Raw genomic sequence first — 25,831 nt, 5'->3', positions numbered from 1 at the left:
TTGCTTCTCCCGACAGATTAAGAGTTTATATACAGGAGAAATACCACGTAGACAGTACAAATATGCTTTATCCACTATTAAGATGATCTATTGTGTCCTAAACATTAAGTTTTCTTCTGTGAACCTTTAGTTTCATTTCAGCACAAAAATATGACTGTTTAGAGAAATCCACCTTTAACCTCAGCTTCTTTACTTAGTGGTTTAACCTTTTCCAAATCTGCAAAACAGAAATGACCAATGTATGGTTGGAGACAATGTCCTGATTATGAAAGAAGGACTTGGGTGAGGTTTAACAGCCAATTCCAAGACATGCACTATTTAGCAACCTCTGGGGATTTTTTTCTTGGTCATATGAGTAGGAGTTAGGTACTGGAATGAGACTGAAAAACCAGAACGGCATTTTAATACATTATTGAAAAATGTTTTACATATGGTTGCGTAAGAAACTTACCTTAGTGTCACTGTTGTGAAAATATTCAGATTACTAGATGAGGTAGCTCATACTGTTGTGTATCTAGACAAAGAAATTAATAACAGGAATAAATAGCAGAATTCTGGAAACTAGATACCCTTATGATAGATGCAGGGAAATCCAGAGATAAGCCAGGTTTATGATTTTCCATAGGAAAACACTTATTCATGATTCAATACCCACAAATCACATTTCCATTAAAACCCTCCTGTGCACGTCTGACTGCCTGAAAAGTGCTTCAGTGATTATTTGTATAGCTAAACGTTAGACCACTCCATGTTACGAAAATGATCTAGAAGTCCCTCACAGCCATACAAAATAATTAAGTTTAAAATTGTATTGACTTTTTCCTCTACCCAGCACAACACATTGCTTTTCATGAAGACGTATCTTCAAAGACGGGCATTAGATTTGGAAGCTGCAAATGGATTTAGGCTTTGTCTTTGTCTGGTTGCTTCTAGGTACTTAGCTCTCACTTAAATGATATAACTAGATGTGTGAAGGATAATGATAATTGAGATTCAGCCATAAAACTCATTATGGTGCTTCTGATGGAAGTAATATACTATGTAAGGATTAGGAAAATGTATGTTTTTTTTTTTCCCCGTGTTATTTATTTAGGACATACATACACATATGGCTTTCTCATTCTGAAACATGGCATTATTAAAATTCTTTAAACTTCTATGATTATTTGGAATGCGTATCACTACTTTTGCTTTCTAAAATAGATGGTAGTTTTTGAAAAGCATTTTTCCACACGCACACACGTCCTATCCATTAAGTGTTGTGAGAAGATACTTTATTTGTGCTAAAGATCAATACGAGCCTGCTCAAGGAAACCAACCTGGATATTAACAGCTATGTGACTTTTGAAAAATGTATATAACAGTACACATTTTGCATGTACTCAGAGAACACTTTCTTTTGAAGTTAGGTGATAAGTGCCCTTGCAGCAGCATCTCTAGGCCTTCCAAACTAGTGGTAAAGTGATGTTTGGGAAGCCATAACATGCAAGAATGATATTCACAGTGCACTGAATATCATGAGGTTCACCAGTTTTTGTATTAGATGCGAGTTGATGCCCAAAGCATGTTTTGAGATTCTCATATACTCCTCTGAATGCTTCACCTCTCTTAGATCAACCGTGCTGGCTTAGCCTCTTTTTAAGTTCTTTTTCTGGTAGCACAATAGAATTGTCTGTGTGCACACATACCGCACATACCAATGGGGCGCAAATGCCAAAAAAGAGAAATGTTGAGGAAAAATTTGAGATGCAGTGTAATTTAAAAACAAACATAAATTTTTGGTACAGTGCTGTGCAGTAAAATTACGATTTATGTGAGACTTCAGTAACAGTTGACTTTTTAGAATATTTTGGTCTTACTTTAAAATGCAGATTGGGTTCCTTAAAATGTCATTAAACTCATTTTAAAACATCAATCCGTTTCAAGGATGGTGATTTTCAGATGACTCACATTTAAAACAGTCTTACTTATACAGGGAAGATAGTCTCTCTTTAGTTAAAGTGTTGCCAGGATTCATTATGAACTCTACTTTAAGCCAAATATAATTAAGTCAAAAAATTGGCCTGGCCTGAAAATTGCCGTGTGTGCTCCAGTTTACAGGAAGTGTGTGAACCAGGAATGCTCTGTTGGATGTTATCTGTCTTCTCCAAGTTAATACACTTAAGAAACCCAAACAAATTAAAAAAAAAAAAAAAGTCCAACCACACCCTTTCCCCCAAAATAAGAATTTCAATAAGCCTGATATTCTTCCTGTAAAATTTTACCTTAAAGATAATAATGTTTATTATTTCATGTTGGAGAATACACAGACTCAGTGATTCTGCCTATGTTCCTGATGTCTTAAGTTGAAGCTATACAATGTTTGAAATCAGTTATTTGCTGTCTATAGCAGAACCAGGTCAATGAGTTTCTGGAATGGTGCTCAGCATTCTGAATGCCACGCTGCTGGGAGAACTGCAGTCACTGTGCCCCTTGGCATGTACTGAAAAACACCACCAAGCAGTACAAAAGAGTATTGAACCAGATCTAATTCTTTCCCCGCTCCTTGAGACATTATTTTGTGATGACACATAGTTTTAGCTTAGTAAGTCATCTCCCCTTTGGTTTCCCATAGAACCACAGCAGGTGGTTTTCTTGTTTGCGGTGATCACCTGGTGCTGCGTCGTAGTTCAAGAAGGGCAAAAAAAGATGTGATGACAATATGCCAATATGTGTTGTCAACATGGGAGAGAGGAATTTCTTTTTTTTTTCTTTTTTTAATGGTGAGAAAACTCCAACGAGCACATGTGTGCAGTTGAAGATGAATCCATTGTTCCTGTAACAATGGCTGTAATAGTTTATAACCATATTGTCAACAACCTGTTTGTGTCTCTCTTCCTCTTTTCTTCCTTTGCTTTTTTAGATTAAAAACTCTTTTAGGCCAGGCCTGTCTTGATGTGAGCAGGGACTTTGCTACTGAGGTCTATATCTTTCCTTATGATCGGTGTACCTTAACCAAGATACTGCTACCAGAAAAAAAAAAAAAAAAGAACATATTGAATAAGGCAGCAAGAAACACAGTCACAAGGCAATAAGTCTTTTGCAGAAATGGAGAGAGAATGAGGATACTTAACTCTGTGGAGACTCTGGCTCTCAGGGTATGAGTCACACTTCTACCATGTTACAGCCAATTCAAATAAATGATGTCCAACAGATGACAAAAATGAAAATGACTCTTGTCCAGAGACCAAACCCATGATTATTATTTATAAATTAACCAGACCTAACCAATTAATCTACTTTTAAGTGCTTTAAGATACTTGTGTGTTTTAGTAGTACAGGAAATAACAGTAGTGTCTGAAAAAGTATTTCAGGGATGTCAAGCAGAGGAAAATCCTTACAGTAAGTCCTGTGGGGCAGTTGGTGCGTTAAGAGATACATAAAAATGGTTATGGAGAGTAGACACCAAACTGGCTGGAGTCAGTTCTAGTCTGAACCTGACAAACAGATGATACAGAATCCTATAACCTGGACAGTTACTTTGGCCCTTTTGCACACAATACCTCAGCTAATTCCATGATCGCTTTCTTCAAAACTTTGCAGAGATTGAGGCTCATCACCTCCCACCTCCTCCTGCCCAACTTTTTTTTTTTTCCCCTCGAGGGGAGAGTAGAGCAAAATCAAAACAGCAAAATCAAAACAGCACTGCAAGTGTTGAGGATGACTGCCTTTTCTGAAGGCAATTCAGTGCTGTCTTTGTATATTTGTTGTGAGACAATAGCTCCTGAATAATGACTTGTGCAGTGACACCCATCCTAGGGCAGAAACTTAAAGCCAAAGTCCACCTTGATTTCATAGTGTTGTGTTTTGCCACAGGATGGTGGGGTTTGTTTGTTTGTTTTATCCCTGAGGATAAAACCACTCTTAATGCATTTTCAACTAAACTGTTATTCACAGTATGGTGCCTTGAAATCAGTGCTGCTTCTTGAGGTGGGGAGCCTGCACACACAAAGGTGTATTCAAAGCTTCCTTGCAAACAGGAGGGATGGAGAGTGGGGTGGAAAGCAGAAGGGCAAACACTCTCAGAAGTCAGTGACCTGCTCAGTTTTGTGTGCCATACCAAGGTCCCTCTCTGCAATACTAAGTCTTAGTTAGGGAAATGGTTAAAACTGTTTTGGCTCACAAGGGAGGTGATGAATAAGAAAGAGCCTGGTAGTTATTTTACTGTGATGAACATTACAGGAAATGTGAAAGGGAAGCTTGTAAACACATGCAGGCAGCCAAGCATAAAGGCACATCTATGAAAGAGGGTTGCTAAATATCTGGGAACGATACTACTTAAAAAATGTGTACCTGCTTTGTTTTTGTCCTCGCATTCAGCTAGTCCCAAAGGGCAGATTTTCAGTGGTGCCATGCTTAGGCTCTTGGAAAGAAGGGGTTAACTGAGAGCAACTGCCAACTCTCACCAGCAGCTCAAGCTTGAGTTACTCTTTCTCCTCTCCTGCTACCCTGCCCAGGGACTCACATGTTCAGGGGTCCTCTCCTGTCTATCATGGTCATGATGGGGATCAGAGATGGAGAGTCCAGCTTCCCATGCTGCTCTCCTGCTGCTTGGGTTTGCAGGACTTTGTACATTTTGTTTAATGGCTTAAGTAGTTATTGCATGGAAGTAAAATAAGATAATGATAGATTTTATATTTTTTTAATTAGTAGATTTGCTGGTAGAAGCCGGATCATTTGTGCTTGTGGATACATTAGTTATTTTGTCGAGGCTGGACCTGTGCAATTCAAAACTTGACCTTCAGGTGATGTATTGGTGACAGATAATGGGGACCATTCCTGGTTCCCAATCTGTTCATGGTGGGAACAGGTGGTTTGCTGTTCTTCTAACCAGTGGGAATATAAACCTCCTTCAGGGCTTAATGCAAGGCTGCTAGGACTCTGAAAGGAAGGAAGCTGTTGAAGTTATAAATCTGGTATTTGCTCTTAAAACTATTTTCCTAGTTAGTTTCTCGGTTATCTGAGTGCCCTGGAGTTTAAAGACAGGCTGACTGAAACACTTCTCTGCAAATAAAACCAAACAAGCTCTTTAAAGTATTTTTTTTTTTCTCAAAAGTTCTGTACGCCCCCTCCCCCCCTTTTTTTTTGTTTAATCCAATTGAATTCAGATCCAAGAAGCATGCAGAGTGGCAATCAGACAGACATAAAATCGGGCATTCCATCTCCATTACAGAATTCATCCATCTTTCCCGAGTCCATCTGGTAGCTAAAGATACATTTGTTTTGTCAGTAAAAAAGTAACAATATTTTTAAGACCGTGTTGGATGTTTGCAGAAGGCTTCCTTCTGCCAAACGTTGCCTTCATGTTACCAACAGAAAGTTGTACAGAGACATTTCATTTATACCTCTTGAATTGAAGGTGAGAAAAGCGATCTGACTGGCATGTAAAATTTCAGCATAAAATTGGGAATGTTTGCCTAATACTTGCTTATGTTAAACAGGGCATTGATCCTCAGCCTCTTTGAACAGCATAGTTGAGTTGACTTCAGCGGAGCAATGTTGATTCACACCAGCTCAAGCGTTCACCCTTCATATTTAGCTTGCAATTCTTTTAAATCTCAAATTAATATATTCAGGTGCTTCAGTGTAGATTAGCTGTCTGGTTTCCTAATCCAGGACCTTATGTTTCATTTACAGTATTCAGATTTTACAGAGTGAGGAGGTTTTCTCTTTCAGAAAAACATAGATTTCAGTAACAGAAAAAGCATTTGAATTGTAGAAAATAAGGTAGTGTTGTGTCTCGGTCTTTTTGTAGAGTTAAGCCAGTAGCCCTGGATGATGACTCAGAGTTTCCCTTAATCCTCTGTCATCTCTTCAAAGTAATTTTGGATGGCAGACAGCACCTGTTCTGGTTTTTAGGCCTTTTAAGCATATTTTGCATTCCAGAATGTTTCCTGTGTCCTGCATTCAATAGCCTGTAATTTCCAGGTATAAAAAGGGCCCTTTTAATTTACCATGCCATTTCTTCTGCATGGCACAGATCTGTTTTTACTGTCTTTATTTTTTCTTTTAAATACTGTGTTTTTATTGAGAACTTGTTTGTAGTACTTTATTCACCCATCAAAATAATTTTGAAGCCTCACCTGCTGTTTGGTTATTCCTTCTTCCTTCTACATTCATTCTGCTCCAGTTTGGGGGGTGGAGGTGGTAAGCACACATACATGTGCACGGTGGGTTTTCCTCCTTGTCTTTGCAATCCTTGGACCTGAAATACACTTTTGCAATGAACTTCTGCATTCCTTAAATCTTTTCACAGCCTGCTTCTGTACTGATTTTCTTTATACTGTTAACATTAGTAACTTTTAACAGCACCATGTCAGGTTATTTGTAATACCCTTTTACATCTCTGGCAGTACATTTGCACCAGCCAGGGTCTTTTCTCAGTCTCTTCTGGTGTGCTTCCATAGGCTGTCAGTCTTGGGATCCCTTCTGAATCCACTAAGTACTACAGTTATGGTAACACATCAGTTACTATACTGATTGTGATACTACAGTAAGAATGTTCGTGGAGTCTATAAAAATCCATTCAAGAGGTACAGAGGTTATTAAAGGAAGAATAATGTGTTTTAAAACTTCCAATAATGCAAAATCTAAATGTTTCAGGGAGTAATCATCAGGGACGTTTCCTGATTACTGGAATCTTGCGCGTATTTATTCTATTAATAGATGCTTGTGAGGACCTAGACGTGTTTTCCTAAACATGCTTTTATTTGGAAGAGGACCACTGATAGCATCAGTAAATGTCCCTGAAAGCTGCTCATCATTTTCAGAATTTGGCTTTTTGGCTTGTCACTCATTATTTACTTCAAGGCTTTTTTGAATGATTATGCTGATCATGTGGAGCTGCCTCTCTTCCCCGACTGGCCTTAGTAAGTCTTTAGGAAATATTTAGGGGACTGAGAGTGATTGAGAGAGAGGTGGTAGGTAAAGGTTACCAAATATTTTTCAAAATAGGGAATAACTTACTTCTTCTCTCCACTCCCTTTGTGCAGATAGCAGCTCTAGAAATTTCTAAACTACCACAGGACTTGCTGATTCACAGAATTTCTGCATTAGAGCTATGCCTGTAGGTAAGTGTAGCTGTGAAAGGAAAAGGAATTGTGTGAAAGATCACTCTTGGGTCAAGGCAGGAGTTTGGGGCGAGAAGGTAGGATGGCCAGAGCAATTAGATGCTTAGTGCTGCATAAGCTCCATTTTAGTAGTCCAAATAAAAACATTGGCTCCTCAAAATCTCTAACCAGCTGTCAGCTAACGGCAGATGTCTCAAATTCATGACATGTGAGCTATGTCCAGCAACATTACCCAGTTTGGCTTGGCAAGGCTGAGTTGTCTGGTATCAGTGTTGTAGCCATTGAAAGGCACAGATTCATGTCTCTTAGCCTGTGCTCCCCAAATCAGGTTCAAAGACAAAAATAGGGTGTGGTATTTGGGTTAGCAGTTAGTTATGGCAAAGGCAGGTGAGGAGAGCTGTGATCAAGGACTGTGAAGTTCATCTGAGTGCTGTGTAATGTCTGCTGGAGCTGAGCAGACCCCGAGGTCTGCGCAGGCTCATTCAGCAGCCTCTGGTGGTGGCATACTGGGCAGTGGGGTCTGAATGCCTTTCAGTGAGGGAGGAAGGCGAGGATGAGTTGCCGTTCAACATGGAAACATTGCCACCAGAGAGGTGGATGCTCTGGCATCCCTGAGGAGGTGCCTGAGCACTGGTGGTGGGTAGGACGGTTTGCCCATCTGCCCTGCAGGGGTTTAGGCATCCTCTTGTCAGGCACCCTGCAGGAGGCTTTATCCCTGAAGTGACGTGCTACCTTCTTGCATATGATTTGACACTACTCTCTTACTATCAGCAGCAGTGGAAGAAACGTTAAAATTGTTTGACAGCATCCTGTCAAGTAAATGTTATCACTGAAACACTTATTAAAAATATTTTGGAGGATTTAAGTGACTAAATGAGACTGGTATTGTCAGTGCAATTCTCTCAGTTCCTTTTTTTTCAGTCCCCACCTGCACTTTCTTAAAGGCTCTGTGGACCCTGCTGTGTTTTGTAGAGGATTGCTAGTTGAGGTGCATCACTGCTGTAACGTCTTGTAACAGATCTGTAATTCTTGTCATTATTCTCTGGAAAAGTCTCTGTAGAGATCTTTGTGTGTCTAAAAATGTCATCTTCAGAATACTGCAAACTTTTACCACATTCCTTAATCTGCTCTCCTCCCTGTGCAAGTAATTAGGCATTATATTGGTCTAAGAAACAAAATGTGGTGCAACTTATTTCTGTCTTGTTCTAGATTTTTATTTTTTAGTTTTGCCTCAACAGAGATAATGGTAGTGTGAAGATTGAACCAGAGTTGTATTACTTATGTAAACCTCAAACACATGAGTTTAATCTTGAACTTTAAAGGAGGCTCCTTTAGCTTCAAGACAGAGAAAAGTTAGGCCAAATGTTAATCATATCTAATGGAGATTGACTCAGCTGTAATTAAAATAACTAATGTACTTTGATCCATGCCAAAGTTTGCTGTAATTACTTAAGTATGTGGGATCATGTCTTGCTGATATGTTCACAATAATTTCATTACAAGATGGCTAGGATATGCTACCATGAGGTGGCTACATAGAAATGTGTTCACATCTGAGCAGACAAGGCTGTAAATAAAAATGTTAATTCCTTCTGGGAGTTTCTTTAAAATGCTTTAAAAAAATAAGTACATTTTACTCCTTTTCAGAAGATTCATTACACTTGTCTGGAAAGAGTACAGTTCTCTGTAACTAAGGAACAGTTGACATACACAAGGAAACGTGGTATAATAATAAAGGAGAATACTGCTGCTCCCTGCGTCCAAGGGAGAGAGCGAGCTGTTCAACTACTGTCATGGCAGTCTGTCGCGCTCCCAGTGTTTGTGTTGGGCGTCAGTGGAGGGTCACGGAGTGAAATATCCCTGCCGGATTGCCGGAAACTCAGTTTGTGTCTACAGTGGCACAGAGCCCAGATTTCGGGGAGGGTGTGGTGGGATGCTGGGGCTGACCAGTGCTGGGCAATGTGCGTGGCAGACGGGGGTTTCATACATCCCTGTAGGAGTGCCTGGTGCAGTGCTTTTGCAATGGGGCCAAGTTGGACCTGAGCTGGCAATGTGCTCTTGCAGCCCAGAAGGCTAGTCGTATCTTGGGCTGCATCAAAATCAGCGTGACCAGCAAGTCAAGGGAGGTGATTCTGCCCCTCCTCTCTGCTCTGGTGAGACCCCACCTGGAGTCCTGTGTTCAGCTCTGAAGCCCTCAGTACAAGAAAGATATGGACCTGTTGGAGAGGATCCAGAGGAGGCCACAAAAACAATCAGAGGGCTGGAACAGCTCTGCTGTGAGGACAGGCTGAGAGAGTTGGGGTTTTTCAACATCAAGAAGGCTCTGAGGAGACCTCATTGAGGCCTTTCATTACTTCAAAGGAGCTTATAAGAAAGATGGGGACAGACTCTTTAGCAAGGCCTGTGTGATAGGACAAGGGGTAATAGTTTTAAACTAAAGGAGGGGAGATTCAGACTAGACATGAGGAAGAAATTTTTTACAGTGAGGGTGGTGAAACACTGTCCCAGGTTGCCCAGAGAGGTGGTAGATGCCCCATCCCTGGAGACATTCCAGGCCAGGCTGGACGGGGCTCTGAGCAACCTGATCTAGTTGAAGATGTCCCTGCTCACTGCAGGGGGTTGGACTAGATGACCTTGAAAGGTCCCTTTCAACCCAAACTGTTCTATGATTTTATGAATCTGTGAATCTATGAAGTTTTATTTAGCTTTTAATGCCCCAGCTTTTAGATGCGGGACAGCATGAACTTAAAGTGACGCTAAAGTAACTCTCCACTCACCAGTGTGCTCAGACACACATCAGGGGGAGAGCTATTATACAGAGAGATCAAATGTTGCTGTGGTGGTGTATAAACACAAACAGGGCTATATTAGCATGGGTTTGCAAGGCTGCATTACTTGCATGTGGCAAAAGATCTTGAATGTGCTCCAGAGGTTATCCCCAGCAAATGGCTCTGAAACCTTTGTAGCAGCCCATGCTGTCAGCTGTTACACAAACCCCAGGCTTGTATGAAAACAGCCAATTTAGTGCTGCCTTAAAGCATCACTAACACTTCAGAGGATGCTGTGCTCTGCTTGCTAATGCTGTGTGTTGCGTTGTTGCTGTTCTTTCTCCAACATCCCTTCTCTTTCCATGATTTCATAACTTTCTATGAAAAATTCCTAGTGAACTGTTAGTGATTGGGATGTACTTTTAAAGGAGGAATATGTGCTGCAACAAAATCAGTTTTTTTTTTTTTTTGTGAGGAAATGTTGATATTCACCGAAGTGGAAATTCTTCACTTTGCTATGTTGAAAAAAACACAAATACCTAAACTTTGGTAAGTTCAAACTAAATAACTGTATTTCTGTTTTCTTGAGCTGAACAGTGGCATTTCATCCCTCTTGCCAAGTGTTGTAAAAGTTTCTTTAGCAACTTGAGTTTCAGCCTGAATTATTAGACGCTGGCAATCAAAAATAGAATCAGACTTCCACTTTTGTGACCTTTGTGAATGTTGCTTCGTATTAAATATTTTTAGTATGTTGTAGACTAAGAAAAGGCCTGAATTTGTCTGACTGGAAAATAGCTTAGGCTACTGACTCTGTACTGAGTACAGATGTGTTTTACACCAGGAGATGTATTTGTAAGACATATGGCTATTTTTTACCACTGGACTTCAGTGTTTTAGTTAGGATGCTGGAATATAACATCAAAACCACATTTTCCCTTCATTATTGCACTTCAGAGTTAAATACTTTTTGAATTGTAATACAGAATTCAGAGAAGAATGACTTTTTTTGACACTTCGCTCTGTTGTACACTCAGTAACACACCGTGTTGGAATCTGCATTGCTGCTTTGTAAATTAGATGGTTCTACTGCAGTCTTACAGATGAATAGCAAAGTATTGTGTACAAGAAAATGGAAAAGTGCAGATTATTTTAAAATAAGACTAAATTTTAAAGTGGTTTTATGCTATGTATATTAACATGGAACACAGCCAGATGACATTTACATCTAGTTCTGGTTTTGGTATAGACATAATGCTATATGAAGCAAAATCTTTCCTTTCCCCATGTCTAGTACATGCCATGCTGGAACTGTTGAAGAACAAGTGTTCTCTTATAAGGCTGAATATAGATGACAAAGAAGAGTTTGCATACTGTTGCCCCAAGGCATACAAGTGAGACTATTAACTGTGCTGTGAGCTGAGAAAAGACTGTGCACATAGCATATAGTTATGTGGCCAGTATGTGTTGTATACTCCTGTACATACACAACATGTATACACATACATACATACTGCTAAACTGCAGTATGTCCGCTCTAGTCTCCATAACCGTTTCAAAAGCAAGCTTTGCTTCTTATTTCATAGCAATATTTTTGAGGTTATCCAGAGGTAAAGACCAATCTACATGCAAGTGAACACGTATGTTTCAATTTCTTTCGTATTAGAAATGTACTTGTTCTCTTCTGATTACAAAAACCCCTTTGTATTACTATCTTTCGGGTGAATTTTTGTCGAGTTTTTCCAGAATAATAATAATAATCGTGATAATGAGATTATGCTAACTGCATATCAGGCACTACGCTACTTCAATTTTGTCAGTGACTTAGAGGACATTCAGAGGTCTTATAGCTGAACTAGAGTTTTCTTGTTGTCTTCCACACTTAAATCTCCAGGTATGACAGATACCAGTTAATTATTTGATTGCTTGTCTTTTTAGAATTGCAGAGATAGGAGAGATATGTGTCCTGTGCACCCAAGCTCAAGCACTTCTGAAGACTATCCCTGAAACCTATAGTGCCATTCAACGTACAAGAAAAGGCACAAAATGCAAGATCTCAGGGCTCTTTTGGACACTTTGGCAGCTTTGAGTTGATACTTTATGTTATCGAAGTCTCTTTGACTGTTGTATAACCTTCTGTTTGATTAAAAACAGCTAAGTACTCTTTGAAGGTATACTTTGCTCCCTTTTCTGCATAGTCTCTGAGAATGGTAGAGGTAAGTTTTCTGGTCTTTTCTCTAGATCAAGGCTTGTAGCTCACACTCCCTGGTAAAGAATTGAGACACTATTTTGTTATTTGTAAAGAGCACAGGAATATCTTCATTCTCCATAATCTCCATACTTAATGCTTCTCAACATTCCTCTTTTTTTTTTTTTTTTTTTCTTTTGGTCTGCAAAGGCAACATCATTAACAGTTTAGAAATCCAGGCCATGAAAAAAGTGAGCTGTTCTGTTGCACTTCTTTTCATTGCAGAATGCTACAACCATACCCTGGGAAACATGGTAATACATATAGTCCAATCCATCATCTTACATAGCATTTCCATATTGTTACTCTCTGCATATGTGGGCTTTCTTGTTCCACACCTAAATCTCCTACCACAGGGAAAAGTATTTAAAAGTGCTCAAGCAGCAACCCTTTCTAACAAGCATCCGCAAGAAGAGGTGTGAAGAGCGCAGTCCCCTGTTCCAGTCCCTAGTGCTTCTTGCGAGAGTTGTCTGAGGTTGTTGTCCCACCAGCACTACTGTTGTCCAGGGGTTGATTCCAAATCTTTCTACCAGAAAGACAGATGTGTGAGAAACCCCAGCTGAATCGCAGCAATGTCTCATATACCACTCCAGAGGCCTCTTGGATCCTGAAATGCTGCTTGGACAACAATTGGACTACATGTGTGCTGAACATAGATGCCAAATTCAGCTTCAGTATTGAAGCAAGTTTTACTACATTTGGCTGCAGGATCCCCATAATTTTTGCTGTACGTGAAAGAATGAAACTACTGATCCTTTTATGTCTACCCCAGAGGACAAAATGCCATATATATTCAATCTAGTTGGACTTGAGCATTACTCAGCCAATGTCTTGCAGTGAATCCTTGGTAATTGGTTGTTCTTAATGGCGAAATAGAACTGTTTTGAAAAACCTTGATAAAATCCCACAGGGCTACAGAGAAGAAGTCAAGTATTTATCTTTGAAGACTGCACGTACTTTCCTTCAGGTAGTTTTTGATGTTTGGATGAAATAAACTGGTCTATGATAAACTTGATTCAGTGTTAGGCAATCTTCTTTTACTACAGGTTCCAGGCGCTAGAATAGAGGGAACGGATTTATTCAGAAGCAAGCAGATATAACTTACAGTCTTTGAAAGTGTCTAATGTGACAGTTTTGAAGGGTATTTCCCACAGTAGAAATTGGTGGAATTTCCAAATAAATATCACATGTTTAGAAGGATATGCATCTGGTAAGCTTTATGCATTCAGATGCATCTCTGAGGAAAAAAAGATGATCCCTTCAGTCAGTGAATGCACTGTTTTCCTTTTACCCCACTTGTGTTCTTGTGGGACAAATGTATATAAAGGTAAAGTTTAAAAAAACAAACAAACAACACACATAGAACAGTGGTCACTGAGTTGACATTGTCCCTTAGGAATGCAATCCAGAGCTTATGATACATACATTCATGGAAATATTAGTTCAGAGTTTCAGCAGAGGATGAAAAAAGAAATGTGAATGTAAAGGAATAAAACAGAGAATGAAATGGAACAACATTGTACTGCTATATAAAGCCACGATATGACTATATTTTGAAGCGGTAGTGGCACCCTTCCCTAAAGAGAATGTAGTAGAACTGGAAAAGAATTCAGAGGTGGTTGATGAGGATAACTAAAGTATGTGCAGCAGTGCCTGAAGAACAGCTAAGTCTGCTATGACTCTAGCTGGGAAAAGGATGCAAGTGAAAGACTGTATGACTGAGAGATACAAAGTCATGAGTAATGGGGAAAGGATGGATAGTGACCAGTTGTTCTCATTATGTGAGAAGTGGAAACAAGCAAAAGGATGTTCATACAGGGAGCAGTTGACCTATGGCAGTTCCTGCTGCAGGATATTCTGTATGCTGAAAATTCATGTGGCTGAGAGTCAGGCTGGCAACATTCATGAAGGAGAAATTTATCCAATAGATCTCATTCAGGCAATCTGAAAAAGGTTAGGGGCTTGGAGGGAGTATTAGTCTTCTTGTATGCGTCCCTAGACATCTGCTTATGACTGCTACACATTACTGGTGAGAATGGACTTTTGGGTTGTACCAATGTAGATACAGATGTTCTTAGATTCTTTTATGTTCACAGTTTCTAATATTTTCACAGTGGACCGTAGTGTGAAGGAGATTCCAGATTACTACTCACTTCCCCCCCCCCCCCCTTTTTTTTTTTCCCTTGACATCTCACTCTTTTTAGTTTCCTTTTCATGATTTTTCTGTTTAATCAGAAATTGAACTTCTTCCAGCTACTTAAACATAATGCTGAAAATTCAGAGGGAATTTTTGCCCCTTCTAGTCTTGGGCTACTTAAATCTGGATCTCTGTTCATAGATTTTACATTGAGAGGATGTTTAAAAAATAGTCAGTAGGGTTCTGCCTCCCAGATTTGTGTACTAATATGCAACTCTTGACCTTTCCTTACCTGTGTTCATAGTATCAAACATTCATTTTGTTCACAGAAGCAATTTAAGATTTCAGAGTGTCAATGCCTGGTATGGATTCTGTCTTTTAGCCTGTAAGTATTTGGACTGCTGCCACCAGATGCCTGGCCCATGGTAGCAACCATCCTAGGAAGGAAAGGCATCACTGTTCGTTCTTTACTCAACTATACACTTATCTGAAAGACACCTTACTAGAGTAGACTTGACTTACTATAATGTCGGCCACCTTTTTTCCACTACGTAAAACACAGGATGCACATAATTGGGTGAAAATTAACTGTTCGCTTCTCTCTGCGGTTATCATCCAAAAAATATAACAGTATATTCATAAGGAAATGTGAAGTTTTGTCTTGACATGTCATCTAAAATATCCTTTTACACATATCCTATGGTTTCCATGAAAATTTCTAAGATCTATTAGGAATGACCTTCTCCTACAGTAACTATGTGGACTGTTCCGGAGTGTATGGTCTGTAGCTAACTGTTCAATTCTCAGCTGTGTCATAGGTTTCACCAGTTTGCCAAGTGTGCAAGTCAGATTTGTTGGTCCGAGGTTCTCTGACTTCCTGTAATTTATTTCTCTACAGAATTTTACAGAATATACAACATAGTCTCTTGGGAAGTTTGTATTTTAATTTATTTAGAAAACTACCCAATTTTGGTGAAATAATGCTACTAATGTTTATAGGAAACTATTTGGTCCTCTTCCATTTGCCCATTAGACTAGGTTTTGAAAGTAATAATTTTTTATTTTTTTTTTTAGAAATACAAAAGTTTCATGGCTGTGTGGCGTACTAGCATCATACTGTGTTCTTCAAATGCCAGGCAACTTTTAGAACTGGATTTCTTCCATAAATAATTTGCTGTTCTGTCTTGTCTTCTTCCCTAAGCATCTCTGATAAAGAAAGAGCAAAGCTATGCCCTTGCATAGGTTACTTCAGCTCTGTGTAGACAGGGTGGCTCAGCATTTTAGCTCAGGGGCTCTTTGACTGGTTCGAGAGCTGCACTATGTTGTGCTGGAGATACTAATGCAAACTCTTCAGAAAGATGTTAAGCTCTTTGCAAGACTTCTGCCTGAGCTGAAACAGCCTCTAGAGCTTATTGGGAACGTTTTGCCAAGGGTGGAAATTGGCAGCAGAGCTTTCAGTGCGAGTTCAGTACACATCCTTATGCACACTTAGTCCCTTGAGAAAACATCATGGTATAGGGTTCGGTTTGCCATAGCTGTATTAGTCTTATTTAAATAGACTTGTAGCCTTCCCATCTCTCTCTGCCCTGCATCAAATTTCTTTGCTGCTTATGGACAAATATGGGTGGGTATTCAATGGAGAAAGTTATTTACCTCCTAGTAAGTACAGATTTTAAAATGTGTTTCAGGTCTGTAGGACATGACGTGCTCTCATTTCCCATTACTCAGGAGCTGTTTGGACTCTGTTGTTGAAGGATGGATATTAATACAGTGTAGGGTTATGTGCTCTTTGTGACCATGACAGAGGAATGAGGAAAGTAATTTGCAAACACTGTGCCTAACAGATAATAACATCTGAATTAATTTGAATTAGAAATAAATATTATCTGTTAGTAGCAAACACTGGTTCCTCAAGGGAAGTAACTGGAACTCCATATTAAAAGCTTTAAATCCTGTTGTGAAAGAAGAGCTCTGGCTTAAAACTGCTCAGTGTTTGCATATGCTAGTATCTGAGATAGTATTTATTTCCTGTATTTAGCTTGGTACAGTCACCTGTCAAATTAAGAAGCAGAAATAAAGTAGCAGTTGTTTGCTTTGAAAGGTTATGAGTATCATCTGGGGGAAAAAAACTGAATAGTTAAGTTCTGAGTCTTGTCTGACAAAATATTTTGTTAACAAAATGGGTAACTTGCCTGTGTAAACTTGCAAGTCAGAGATTATGGCTAGCTTGAAGGATGGTATTGTCTATTGATGTGGAGGATACAGCTCAGTTCTAGCAGTATTCTGGGCACGAAAACTTCTAGGAAAAACAGGAAATCCTGCAAGAATCTAGAGTAAGTAGGCATTTATTATCCTATGCAGCACTTTTAATATTTTCGTTTCTAAATCAGGTTTTTTTTTTTTTTTAATTACACATAACATTTTTGACTGTGTTTACCCAAGTCTGGTTGGCATTCCTGAAATGTGTCTGAGCTGACTTTTTCCCTTCTTAGTGCTCTGTAGTATTTTAAAAAGAGAGAGAAACAGAAAGAAAAATGTAAGGAAACACATTATATATAATATAAAGGAGCCTGCATTTTACATGCAGATACACAGCCTGGAACAATCTATCTTATTTTGCTTTAAAAAGTCTTGGACCTGGGCAGGTACAGAATAGACTGTGGCATTAGTTAATTGCTCTCTATTTTTGTCTTTCTGCTGGATATCCAGCAAGTGAACCCAGTGGTTTTGTGTTTTTGCAGTGGCGATGTCTGCCCGCTGTTTAGGGCTCTAATGAGCTCAGATCCTCTGGGTAGAAGATGATGTTGAAATGTAAGATTCTCTTTGGGGAAAAAAAAATAATGCATTTTCTATTAAACTAAATGTATATGTAATGAAAACTATGCTTACTGTGCGGTGGAAGGATGGCAGTGCTTTGAAGAAAGAAGTTTTGGGTTTTTTTGGGTAGAAAATGGTAGCATTTTTTTAACCATTAAAAGAAGTCCTGACAGCTTCATGATTATTTAAGCATTATCTTTTTTGAGTCTACTTAAGAAGTACATGTAAGACCTAGTGAACAGGGGCCAATATGCAGTTACTTTACTTGGTGGATCAATATCTTGCCATCGCAGAATATATGGCGTTCAAGGCATACCATTATCAGATTTTATTCTTAGTATAAGTCCTTCCAAACTACTGCTTTCCTCTAGCCGTAGTTCATAGATTTGTCCCATTGTGTTTCAGCACTCAAAAGGCCAAACCTCTAAGTGTTGGTGTACTGTGCATGTAGAAATACTATGGATATTTTATGTCTAGGAAAGTTTTTAAAATAATAGATATAACTGGCACTAGGAAATATTTAGCATCCTTCTTACAGAACTTGAAACTGCAGGGCACTTTCTCTCTGCACCTCCAAAGGTTTCCAGGGAAGAGAAGAGTTGAAAACACTGAGGTTACGCCTACCCTGCACACTCAAACAGAAGTACACTTGTAACCGGAAGGAGAAATAAGAGAAAGTTAGCCTCTGCAGAGCCCTGATTTCAACAGTGGATAGTAGAGAGGTATCTGAAAGGGTTTGACTTCCATTGACTTGAAAGCTGTGTGCTTTAAGGCTTGGTCACATCAAGTATCAATACCCAGTGGTGAAGCAGTCAATCTTGTTTAATGAAACATTTATGAAACATTGAGAGCCCTTCAGTCCCTGTTCATGTATTCCAGGATATTCATGTGCTTAAGCGCTTTCCTGGACAGGGCTAAATTGCTTTGTGCCTTGCAAGTTTAACCCTCTAATCATCACTGAAAATCTCAGCTGAATTTAGAACTAGTATTTGAACTCTTTGTCCTTCATGGTCGTCGGGATGCATCCTGCTGTGTTAAGCATCAATTAGTGTAAGGTACAATAGTGCTGATGAATTCAAGAAAGGGGACTGGCCCATATGCTTCACTGTTGCTGACTGCCCGTACTGAAATACAAGATTTTCCTGTCAAGTGGAAGCTGGATATGTCAGCGCTTATTTCATGCTTATAAACTTTCATCTGTGTATACATTTAAATGTGTGAATCTACATTTGATATTTGTAGCCAAAGTGGCAGATGTTCGTGCTGGACTCAGTGATGACATTTTTCTGATGATTAGCTGGAACAAGCTCTATTTTTTATCACCTCTGAAACTTTGGCAGAATCTACCTTCATATCAGAACTCTTTTATTGCATTTATCTCAGGAAGTTAGTGGTGATATCTTCAAGCACTTAAAACAGCTGGCCAAATGTAGGATTTCTTTTACTTGGGAAATGATGATGTTTTGATTTTTTTTTTTTTTTTTAAGGTCGTATGACTCCCAAACTTCCAGATTTTTCCAAAGGGCAGATGTTTTGAATTAAATATTTTCTTAACTTCGCGTTACCAGCTGCCCTGCTCTACAGTACAGATGATGTTGATAGGCTCCTATTTGGAACCATGGAACAGGAGATTAAAGTCTTGGGACCCTGGTTCCAGCTGGGCTCTGAGATGATGCTACGTTTCCTGACAGAAAAGCAAGAAGTTAAGAGTTTAAGATTTCTAGCTGAAACAAATTCTGTGGGACTGACCCTGTCTGTGTTGCATAAGTTTGCTGCAACCAAGCCTTGTCCCCAGAACTCTTTAGTTTTATGTTTGTCACTTACTGATAAAGAGATTTATTAAAAAATAAATCCTAAATGGCTGTAATAGAGTATCTCTATTAACTGAAGTGTCACTAGTTCAGGAGATAAATGCACATGAATACTTATTGCTCACTGTGTGCTATAAAAGATTGTGTGAAAAATGACTTCTGCTTTGGTATTTCATCTGCTGTGATCTGAATAAAAAGTCCTGTGTAAAAATATTCCAAAGCAAAAACTGTTGAAGTAGAATTAAGTGTTGCAGCACTTTAGGATGCAACGTATGGCTAAAGAGATGTTAGAATTACCCAAAACCCAACTGACTTCAGAAAATGCAACACTAAGGTAATATTAAAAATTCTTTTAAATCGCAGTACAAAGTAATATCATCTTCAAGTAAAACTCTCTTTAATCTACTCTTTAGGTGAAACCATGCAGCATATGCATGATGAGGATGAAGGGTTACCCTGTTGGAATAGTAAACAGTCTTAAATTATTTTTGGAATCCATTATTTTCCTCCTCTATTTCCCCTTTCCTGATATCATTATGACATGCAGAATGGATACGACCCTCTGAACTTATCACCCTCTGGTATAGATTTTTAGTACTACTTACTAAAGAATCAGAATAAATTGTTAGCAGTATCATTAACTTTGTTAGAAACTCAACCAATATTTTGTTGTGCCACATCCAGTAGATCAGAAGGAAAAAATTTGTAGTGTGGAATGAAAATGCACCTTGCAAGCAACTGAAAATGTGATATGATATGACTTGCTTGTCACAATAGCCTAAGGCTCATGGTCATTTTGTATTGTAAAAGTGAATATAAGTGTTTTTAAAGCAGGTCTCAGTATTTGCTGTTCAGTTATTAGATATCCTATTAGCACACCCTTTTGGAAGAAGCTGTTAAGAAGATCCAGGCATATGAAAAAATTGCTGTTTTAGGGAAAGGGGTAGCAGAAAAAAATCACAGGACTGCAGGTCTAAACATGAATGTGCTGTTATTCTGCACTGGAAATGATGTGAGCAGCAGGTTCCACCTTTGCATGCAGTCATGATGTAGGCAGCCAAGAGGTGCATGTATTTTGTTGAAGGCAGCAGTCCTAGGCAGACACATTCAAATATTTAGTTGTGCTGAGGTTACGTGCCTGTGGCTGGAGGGGACATGCCATCACTAATCCGGCTCTTGGCTGGATTACCTTTGAAAAATGAGAAATGGATTCCTCTGCCATGTGTGAAAAGCTTTTAGCCCTCTTGAGCCCAGTTTAGTGTTGCAGCTGGGCTGGAGAAAAAGAGGGGAATGAAGCCTTTGCATCCTGACTGGCTTCCTGCAGGTTTGATGGAGGGGAGAAAGCCCTTTCCCATGAGCTTTCTGGAGGGACAGGGAGGCTGGAACAACCTCCCTCTGTGTTTCCAAGATGCAGCAGGCTACGTTTCTAAAGCCACACACCAGATTTTGGTCCCACTGGGTGTCATTAGGAGTGACACAATGCACCTGAAAGCAAACCCACTTAGTCTTTCAGGCTGGTTCTGAAGCAAATCTGCTCTCTCCTTCCCATCTACTACAGTTTGCTGAAGCTGGTGGCACCATGCTGGTGTGAGTAAAATCAGAACCCAGTGCTCAAGCTACAAACCTAGGTGTTTTGTCAAAAGATTTTTCTTATTTCAGTCTTGATGGACATACATGAGTCTATACATAGAATAATAGAATAACATCGAAGACAAAAATGGAAGAATCAATGCTGTGATTTCTGGTGTGGGTTGGGGCTGTGTTCTCTTGTGTGTCTGTTCTTTCCACACAGCTTTCTGAGCAATATGTATTTCCTTCTCTGTGGGACAGTCAGCTTCCATTCATGTCCCCAGGGACTTTTGTGTTAGGGCAACAGAACAGTTAAGGTATGTTTTAGCAAAAGGATTGTACCTGTTAGTGAATTAGAATAAATAAAAAATAAAGAAGGATGTCAAAAATCTTTCTTCCTCATCATAAGAAGCTCAGTTTTATTTCAGGATTTTAATTTTGGCTGTTTCTTTTCTCACCTCTCAGTTCTATACACATAGAGTTAATTTTTTCTATGTGCAATTTAGAACTAAGTTTCTAGTAGAAAGAAAAAAATGGAAGTAGGAGTACAGTCAAATGGGTTATCCAAACCCCACTATAAATTAAAACTCATCACTTATCCAAATCTGTCACTTCTTCCTTGGCATAAATAATGTATCTAGTAATTCAGTGATTTTTAGCACTCCAATTTCTCCCAAGTCTCTCCAAACCTTTTGACATCAGGGGCATTGTATTTCTTACTTTTCTCCAAATCCTTCTTGTATCTAGTTTCTGCTGGCACAGCTGAACACGATGCAGGGAAGGGGCTCTTGCTCAGTAGGATCCACTGGTGGTCCTGTCCCACTGGCGGCCGTGAAGGGAGCAGCACTTGAAGAATGCTGTATCCGGCTCTGAACATATCCAGCTGCCTTCCAGCTGTGTATTTCCCCTGCCATATTTACAAATACACTGACACACTATTTATTCTCACAAGTGTTAATAGTCCTTTAAAATTTTCCCTAGCTTTGTGCAGAAGATCTTTTTTTCACCATTTCAGCATTTCAAGAAATATATTATCAAAGTTTTCTACAGTTCCTAAAGAAAGACAGTCGAAAAAGTTAAGGCTTTGTTTAAGAAATGTTTGCTATATCTACAGTTCATATATGTTTGTTTTCAAGCTTTAAAAATTGAAATCTAAAATTGAAAAATATTTTGGAGAGAGATGGCGATTGAAATATTGAAAGACGGACCCAGGATTTTAAATAGTTTTATTTCTTTATGTGGAAACAGTTCGGGAAATGTATGCACATTGGCTAATTGTACTGCATTTTTTTTTCCTTTGGAGCCTGACTGAAACAATTGTATCAAAATCTTCCAAATCCACTTCTATATGAATAATTCGGTGCTTGATCTCTATTGAATTGTTAACTCCCAAACACTGAGGGGAGTTTGTGACTCAGAATTTAAGATATCACCAGACTGTCTTTAAAATCTATGCATTTTAACATACCTGTTAGGTTCATGGAGTTTGTGTTGTCAAACTTTTTATCTCCAGCTTTGAGATATGTAATTTTTTGGTATATTCTGAACATGCAGCTCTCTTAATCCCATGAGCATGGGATCTGGTAATGCAAGAACAAACCACCAAATACTGAAACTTGCAAAAAAATGTTAAAAGCTAGCAGTCCTTGGATTGCATTACACATGACATCACATTTAACTAATGATTTAATAACATTTAGCTTGTCATATATTCATTCCTCTAATTATTTTGAAAATATGACTTATTTTGTTATTTATGCTTTTATAGTGCTTAGAAGTTGTTGTTCTAAGCCAGGACATAAAGCCAGCTTCTACAGAAGAGAAACAAAAAGTGACCTCTGATCCAAAAAATTTGAAATCTAGTCTTTTGCTTCTTTTTGTAATGCTCTGCAGCCCAGGTTGTTTGCTTTCTCTGTGGACTCTGGTGTCTTACCAGTAAAGACTAGTGAATAGGTCATTCAAAACACATACATAGTGAGTGTATCTTCCTTTTCAGTTTACAGAAATTCATATGTAGGCTTGCTCTTACAATTTTTTCTTCATTTTGTTTGAATTTATAATCTCTTTATTAAAAACAAACAAACAAAACAGGGGCTCATTGTAGGCTTTTGGTATTTGAAATTTTCAGTCAAGGTAGTGATCATATATAAAAAGTTTTGAGTCTGGTGGAGTGAGGTAGTCTATAACTTCTTCTAAAATTGTTGAATCATGTTTATCTGATTCTCTGCTTTATAAACTGATATGCAGGCCACCGACAACATGCTTGCACTAGAACAGATATAAAGCAAAAAGCTCAGGTAGTGGCTAGATATAAAATATGAACCATACAGAATAAGTATGAACAACACAGGCTGCATGCAGAGTGAACCCTTCCCAGGTAAACCCTGCTAGTTTTGCCCTGCATAGCCTTGGCTTTATTTGTAACCTTGGGTAAGAATTCCAGCAGTGCTGGTTTTATATCCATAAGTAAAAAAAAAAAAAAAATCAACCTCAAATGCATGAAACAGGGTGTAAAATCTAGTTATAACATATTTTGTAAATAGAACTTTTACTGGAGATAGGTCAGGTAGGGTGATATTTAATGTTGTCTTTTATCAGCAATACAACTTAGTCTTGAAGGTGCATATTTTCTGAAGTACTAATAGTTTATTTATTCATACCTTACAAGTTTGGCTGCCTGTGATTAAGCTGAGTGTTTCCTAGAGGATTTATAAGCATTTTCTAAGTCATTGGCTTTTGGCTATAGAATCATAGAAGAACTATGACCAAGTGTATCTGCCACAGGATTATTCAGTGTGTACTCAAAATTAATATCGAAAACTTCTAAGGGAAGAGAAAGAGGGCAGTCTGCATGCACGAAGTAAAGCATTGATTTGAAATTATGTCTGTTGAACCAAACTAAAGTTTTCATGTTGTTATTCCCCCTCCCGTGTAATTTGTTTTGGAAGGAGTAATTTTATGAACAGATTTTTATTTTCTCAAGATTGGAAATATCATCCATATTTTGTCTGTACCAGGTAATAAGTTGATAAGCATTGTGATATAATTATTGATGAGAAATTGCTATCTGAAGACTTGAGAAACATTTTTTTTAATCCAAAAGGTAAAAGGAAGTGTCAGTAATTACAGTAATTGGGGTTTGTGATTAAAGAGTACACAGAGAGACTATAATTTAAGTTGTTTTTATGTGTTTGTTTGTTTTCTGTGAAGGGGCAATCATAAGTAAGGTAGAACTGATTTGTAGAAATATCCTTCATCAGGATATTTTTACTGGTTTTGTACTGAAAACCTTTAAACAAGTTTAGAAATTCACTAACTATATGTATGTATATTTTGTCTTTTAGGGCATACAGGACGATTATTAAAATCTCTGTGTTTCACCAGTCTATCATTTCTGCTGCTGCACATCATCTTTCAGATTACAATAAACAGTCTTGAAGCTGGAAAAACCATTGAACCTGGTTTTAACTGTGAGTAAAATGTCTTCGTTAGCATTTTAAGCATCCAAATGCTTCAGTAGTTTGAAAGGTGAAGCATTGATGAGAGGGCACTTAGTGTGCTCCTGTGGGTTTGCAGCTTGCTTCTGTTTACCATTTTAAGAAATACTGTTATTAGGGCAAGATCACTAGAAGAAGGCTTAAGAAATGAGAGGTGTATTAACTATTTTGTTCCCACAGAGATGTGTTTTCTTTTGGGTTCATCACTGACTGTTGTATGTCTTCATCTTTTAGGCTTTTCAAAATCCCCTCAGAATCTGAGGTGGCTATATGTTTGTGTTACTAGATCATAATTCCATGTATTAAGGATAAAATGAGATAAAGTAGTGAAAACCCATGTATTATGCCCGTGTTTGATGGAACTCTTTTAAGTTGTTAGTTTAATTTAAGTTTTGACCCCAAGATTTATGTTTCTAAACACTATTTCTCTCTTTCTTGCCTGTGTTGTATGGGAAGAAGGGTTTTCAGTTTTTATTTATGTGTAAACACTACTTCAAAATATATTGCATGACATTTTGTATCTTCCTCTCTCAGGAAATGTTCTGCAATAATTCAGAAGCAAACATTCTTTATTGTGCAGAAGTTAATTAAAAGATCTATCCAGTGTCTTGGATATTTAATCTCCAGGTAGAAACTGTTTGTACTTGTCTTACAGTGCTTACATTTAACATTTAAACCTGTCAACTTACGTTTGATAAATGTCCATTTAATTTATCACAGAGTGTGCTGGTGCCACTTGAGTAAACAGTTGTACTACAATTCAGCACAAGAAACCTTATGTGAAGTAAGGCATTTGACTTAAAGTAACAAAATCCTAAGGAAATTTGGAGCTGGAATTACCATTTCACCTTTAACTCAAACCATTTCTTAAAAGAAAAGCATAGTTGTTTTTATGAAATATCAGTTTTAACTGGGATGTCTTGGCCTTGGTTTGTTCAAATCAGACCTTCAGAGTCTAAAAATATCTTTTCCTTTTCCTTTTCCTTTTCCTTTTCCTTTTCCTTTTCCTTTTCCTTTTCCTTTTCCTTTTCCTTTTCCTTTTCCTTTTCCTTTTCCTTTTCCTTTTCCTTTTCCTTTTCCTTTTCCTTTTCCTTTTCCTTTTCCTTTTCCTTTTCCTTTTCCTTCTCTCCTCTCCTTTTTTCTTTTCTTTTTTTTCCCAAAATACATATTCTTGCTTGAGTGAATTGGATGAGTTGCTTTCCTATAGCTGTTTAACATTCTTATGACTAAAAACACATTATATTTTCTTAGATTAGAGTAGTTGTATCAGATAGACACTGTTTGTATGAGCAGGGAGTTCCTAACTGCCCAAGACAAAGATGCAACCCTTGGCTTTTTTCTCCTCCTGTGGTGGGAACTGGTTAAAAGAATTACTTCATCCTGAAGAGTCCACTCCTGAGGAAACAGAGAGAACATGCTATTTCTGTCTGTTTATTAAGAATTGCTGAGTGCAACAGCTTCTATTCTAGTGACATTAATAATGATTTTCTTACCTGGGGCCTCACAAGACAATGGGTATGGCTGTAGCAGTACATTAAATGTGCCTCAGGTTGCTCTATGACACTGAAGCCAGTTGGAAGGAGATGACCCACATCCTCACCATGAAGCTCTCTTCACCTCATGGGCCTAGGGAGTAGGTTGAAGTTGCCTGTTGGGAATGGTTTTTGTCCCACAGGAGCTCCCAAACGAGGCCTGAGTTATTTGGGAGAGAACAAGTTGGCCAACCAAAGTTGTTCCAAGATTGTTTTAACTGTTCAGCAGTATGAAAAATTCACCTCTGGAATTTCAGTGCCTGAATATGTTTGCAGAGTAAACTGGCACCATTTAGTTTACTGTAGTCAGTGATTTTCAGGTGAAGCTAATGAAAAGCAGAACACG

General features: G+C 38.4%; 1 protein-coding gene across 1 annotated transcript in view; it reads left to right on the top strand.

Moving 5' to 3' along the window:
* Positions 1-25,831, top strand: part of PIEZO2 (piezo type mechanosensitive ion channel component 2) — a 308,441-nt gene that overhangs the window by 80,797 nt on the left and 201,813 nt on the right. The window contains exon 3 of the mRNA XM_082043960.1: positions 23,801-23,926. Within this exon, the coding sequence (XP_081900086.1) occupies positions 23,801-23,926 (126 nt within the window). The remainder of the gene's footprint in view (positions 1-23,800; positions 23,927-25,831) is intronic.

The sequence above is a fragment of the Streptopelia decaocto genome (genome assembly GCF_964273445.1).
Source record: "Streptopelia decaocto genome assembly, chromosome: 2".
NCBI classification, from domain to species: domain Eukaryota; kingdom Metazoa; phylum Chordata; class Aves; order Columbiformes; family Columbidae; genus Streptopelia; species Streptopelia decaocto.
Note: the sequence above shows the minus strand (reverse complement) of the source record. Positions and strands in the feature narration are given on the sequence as shown.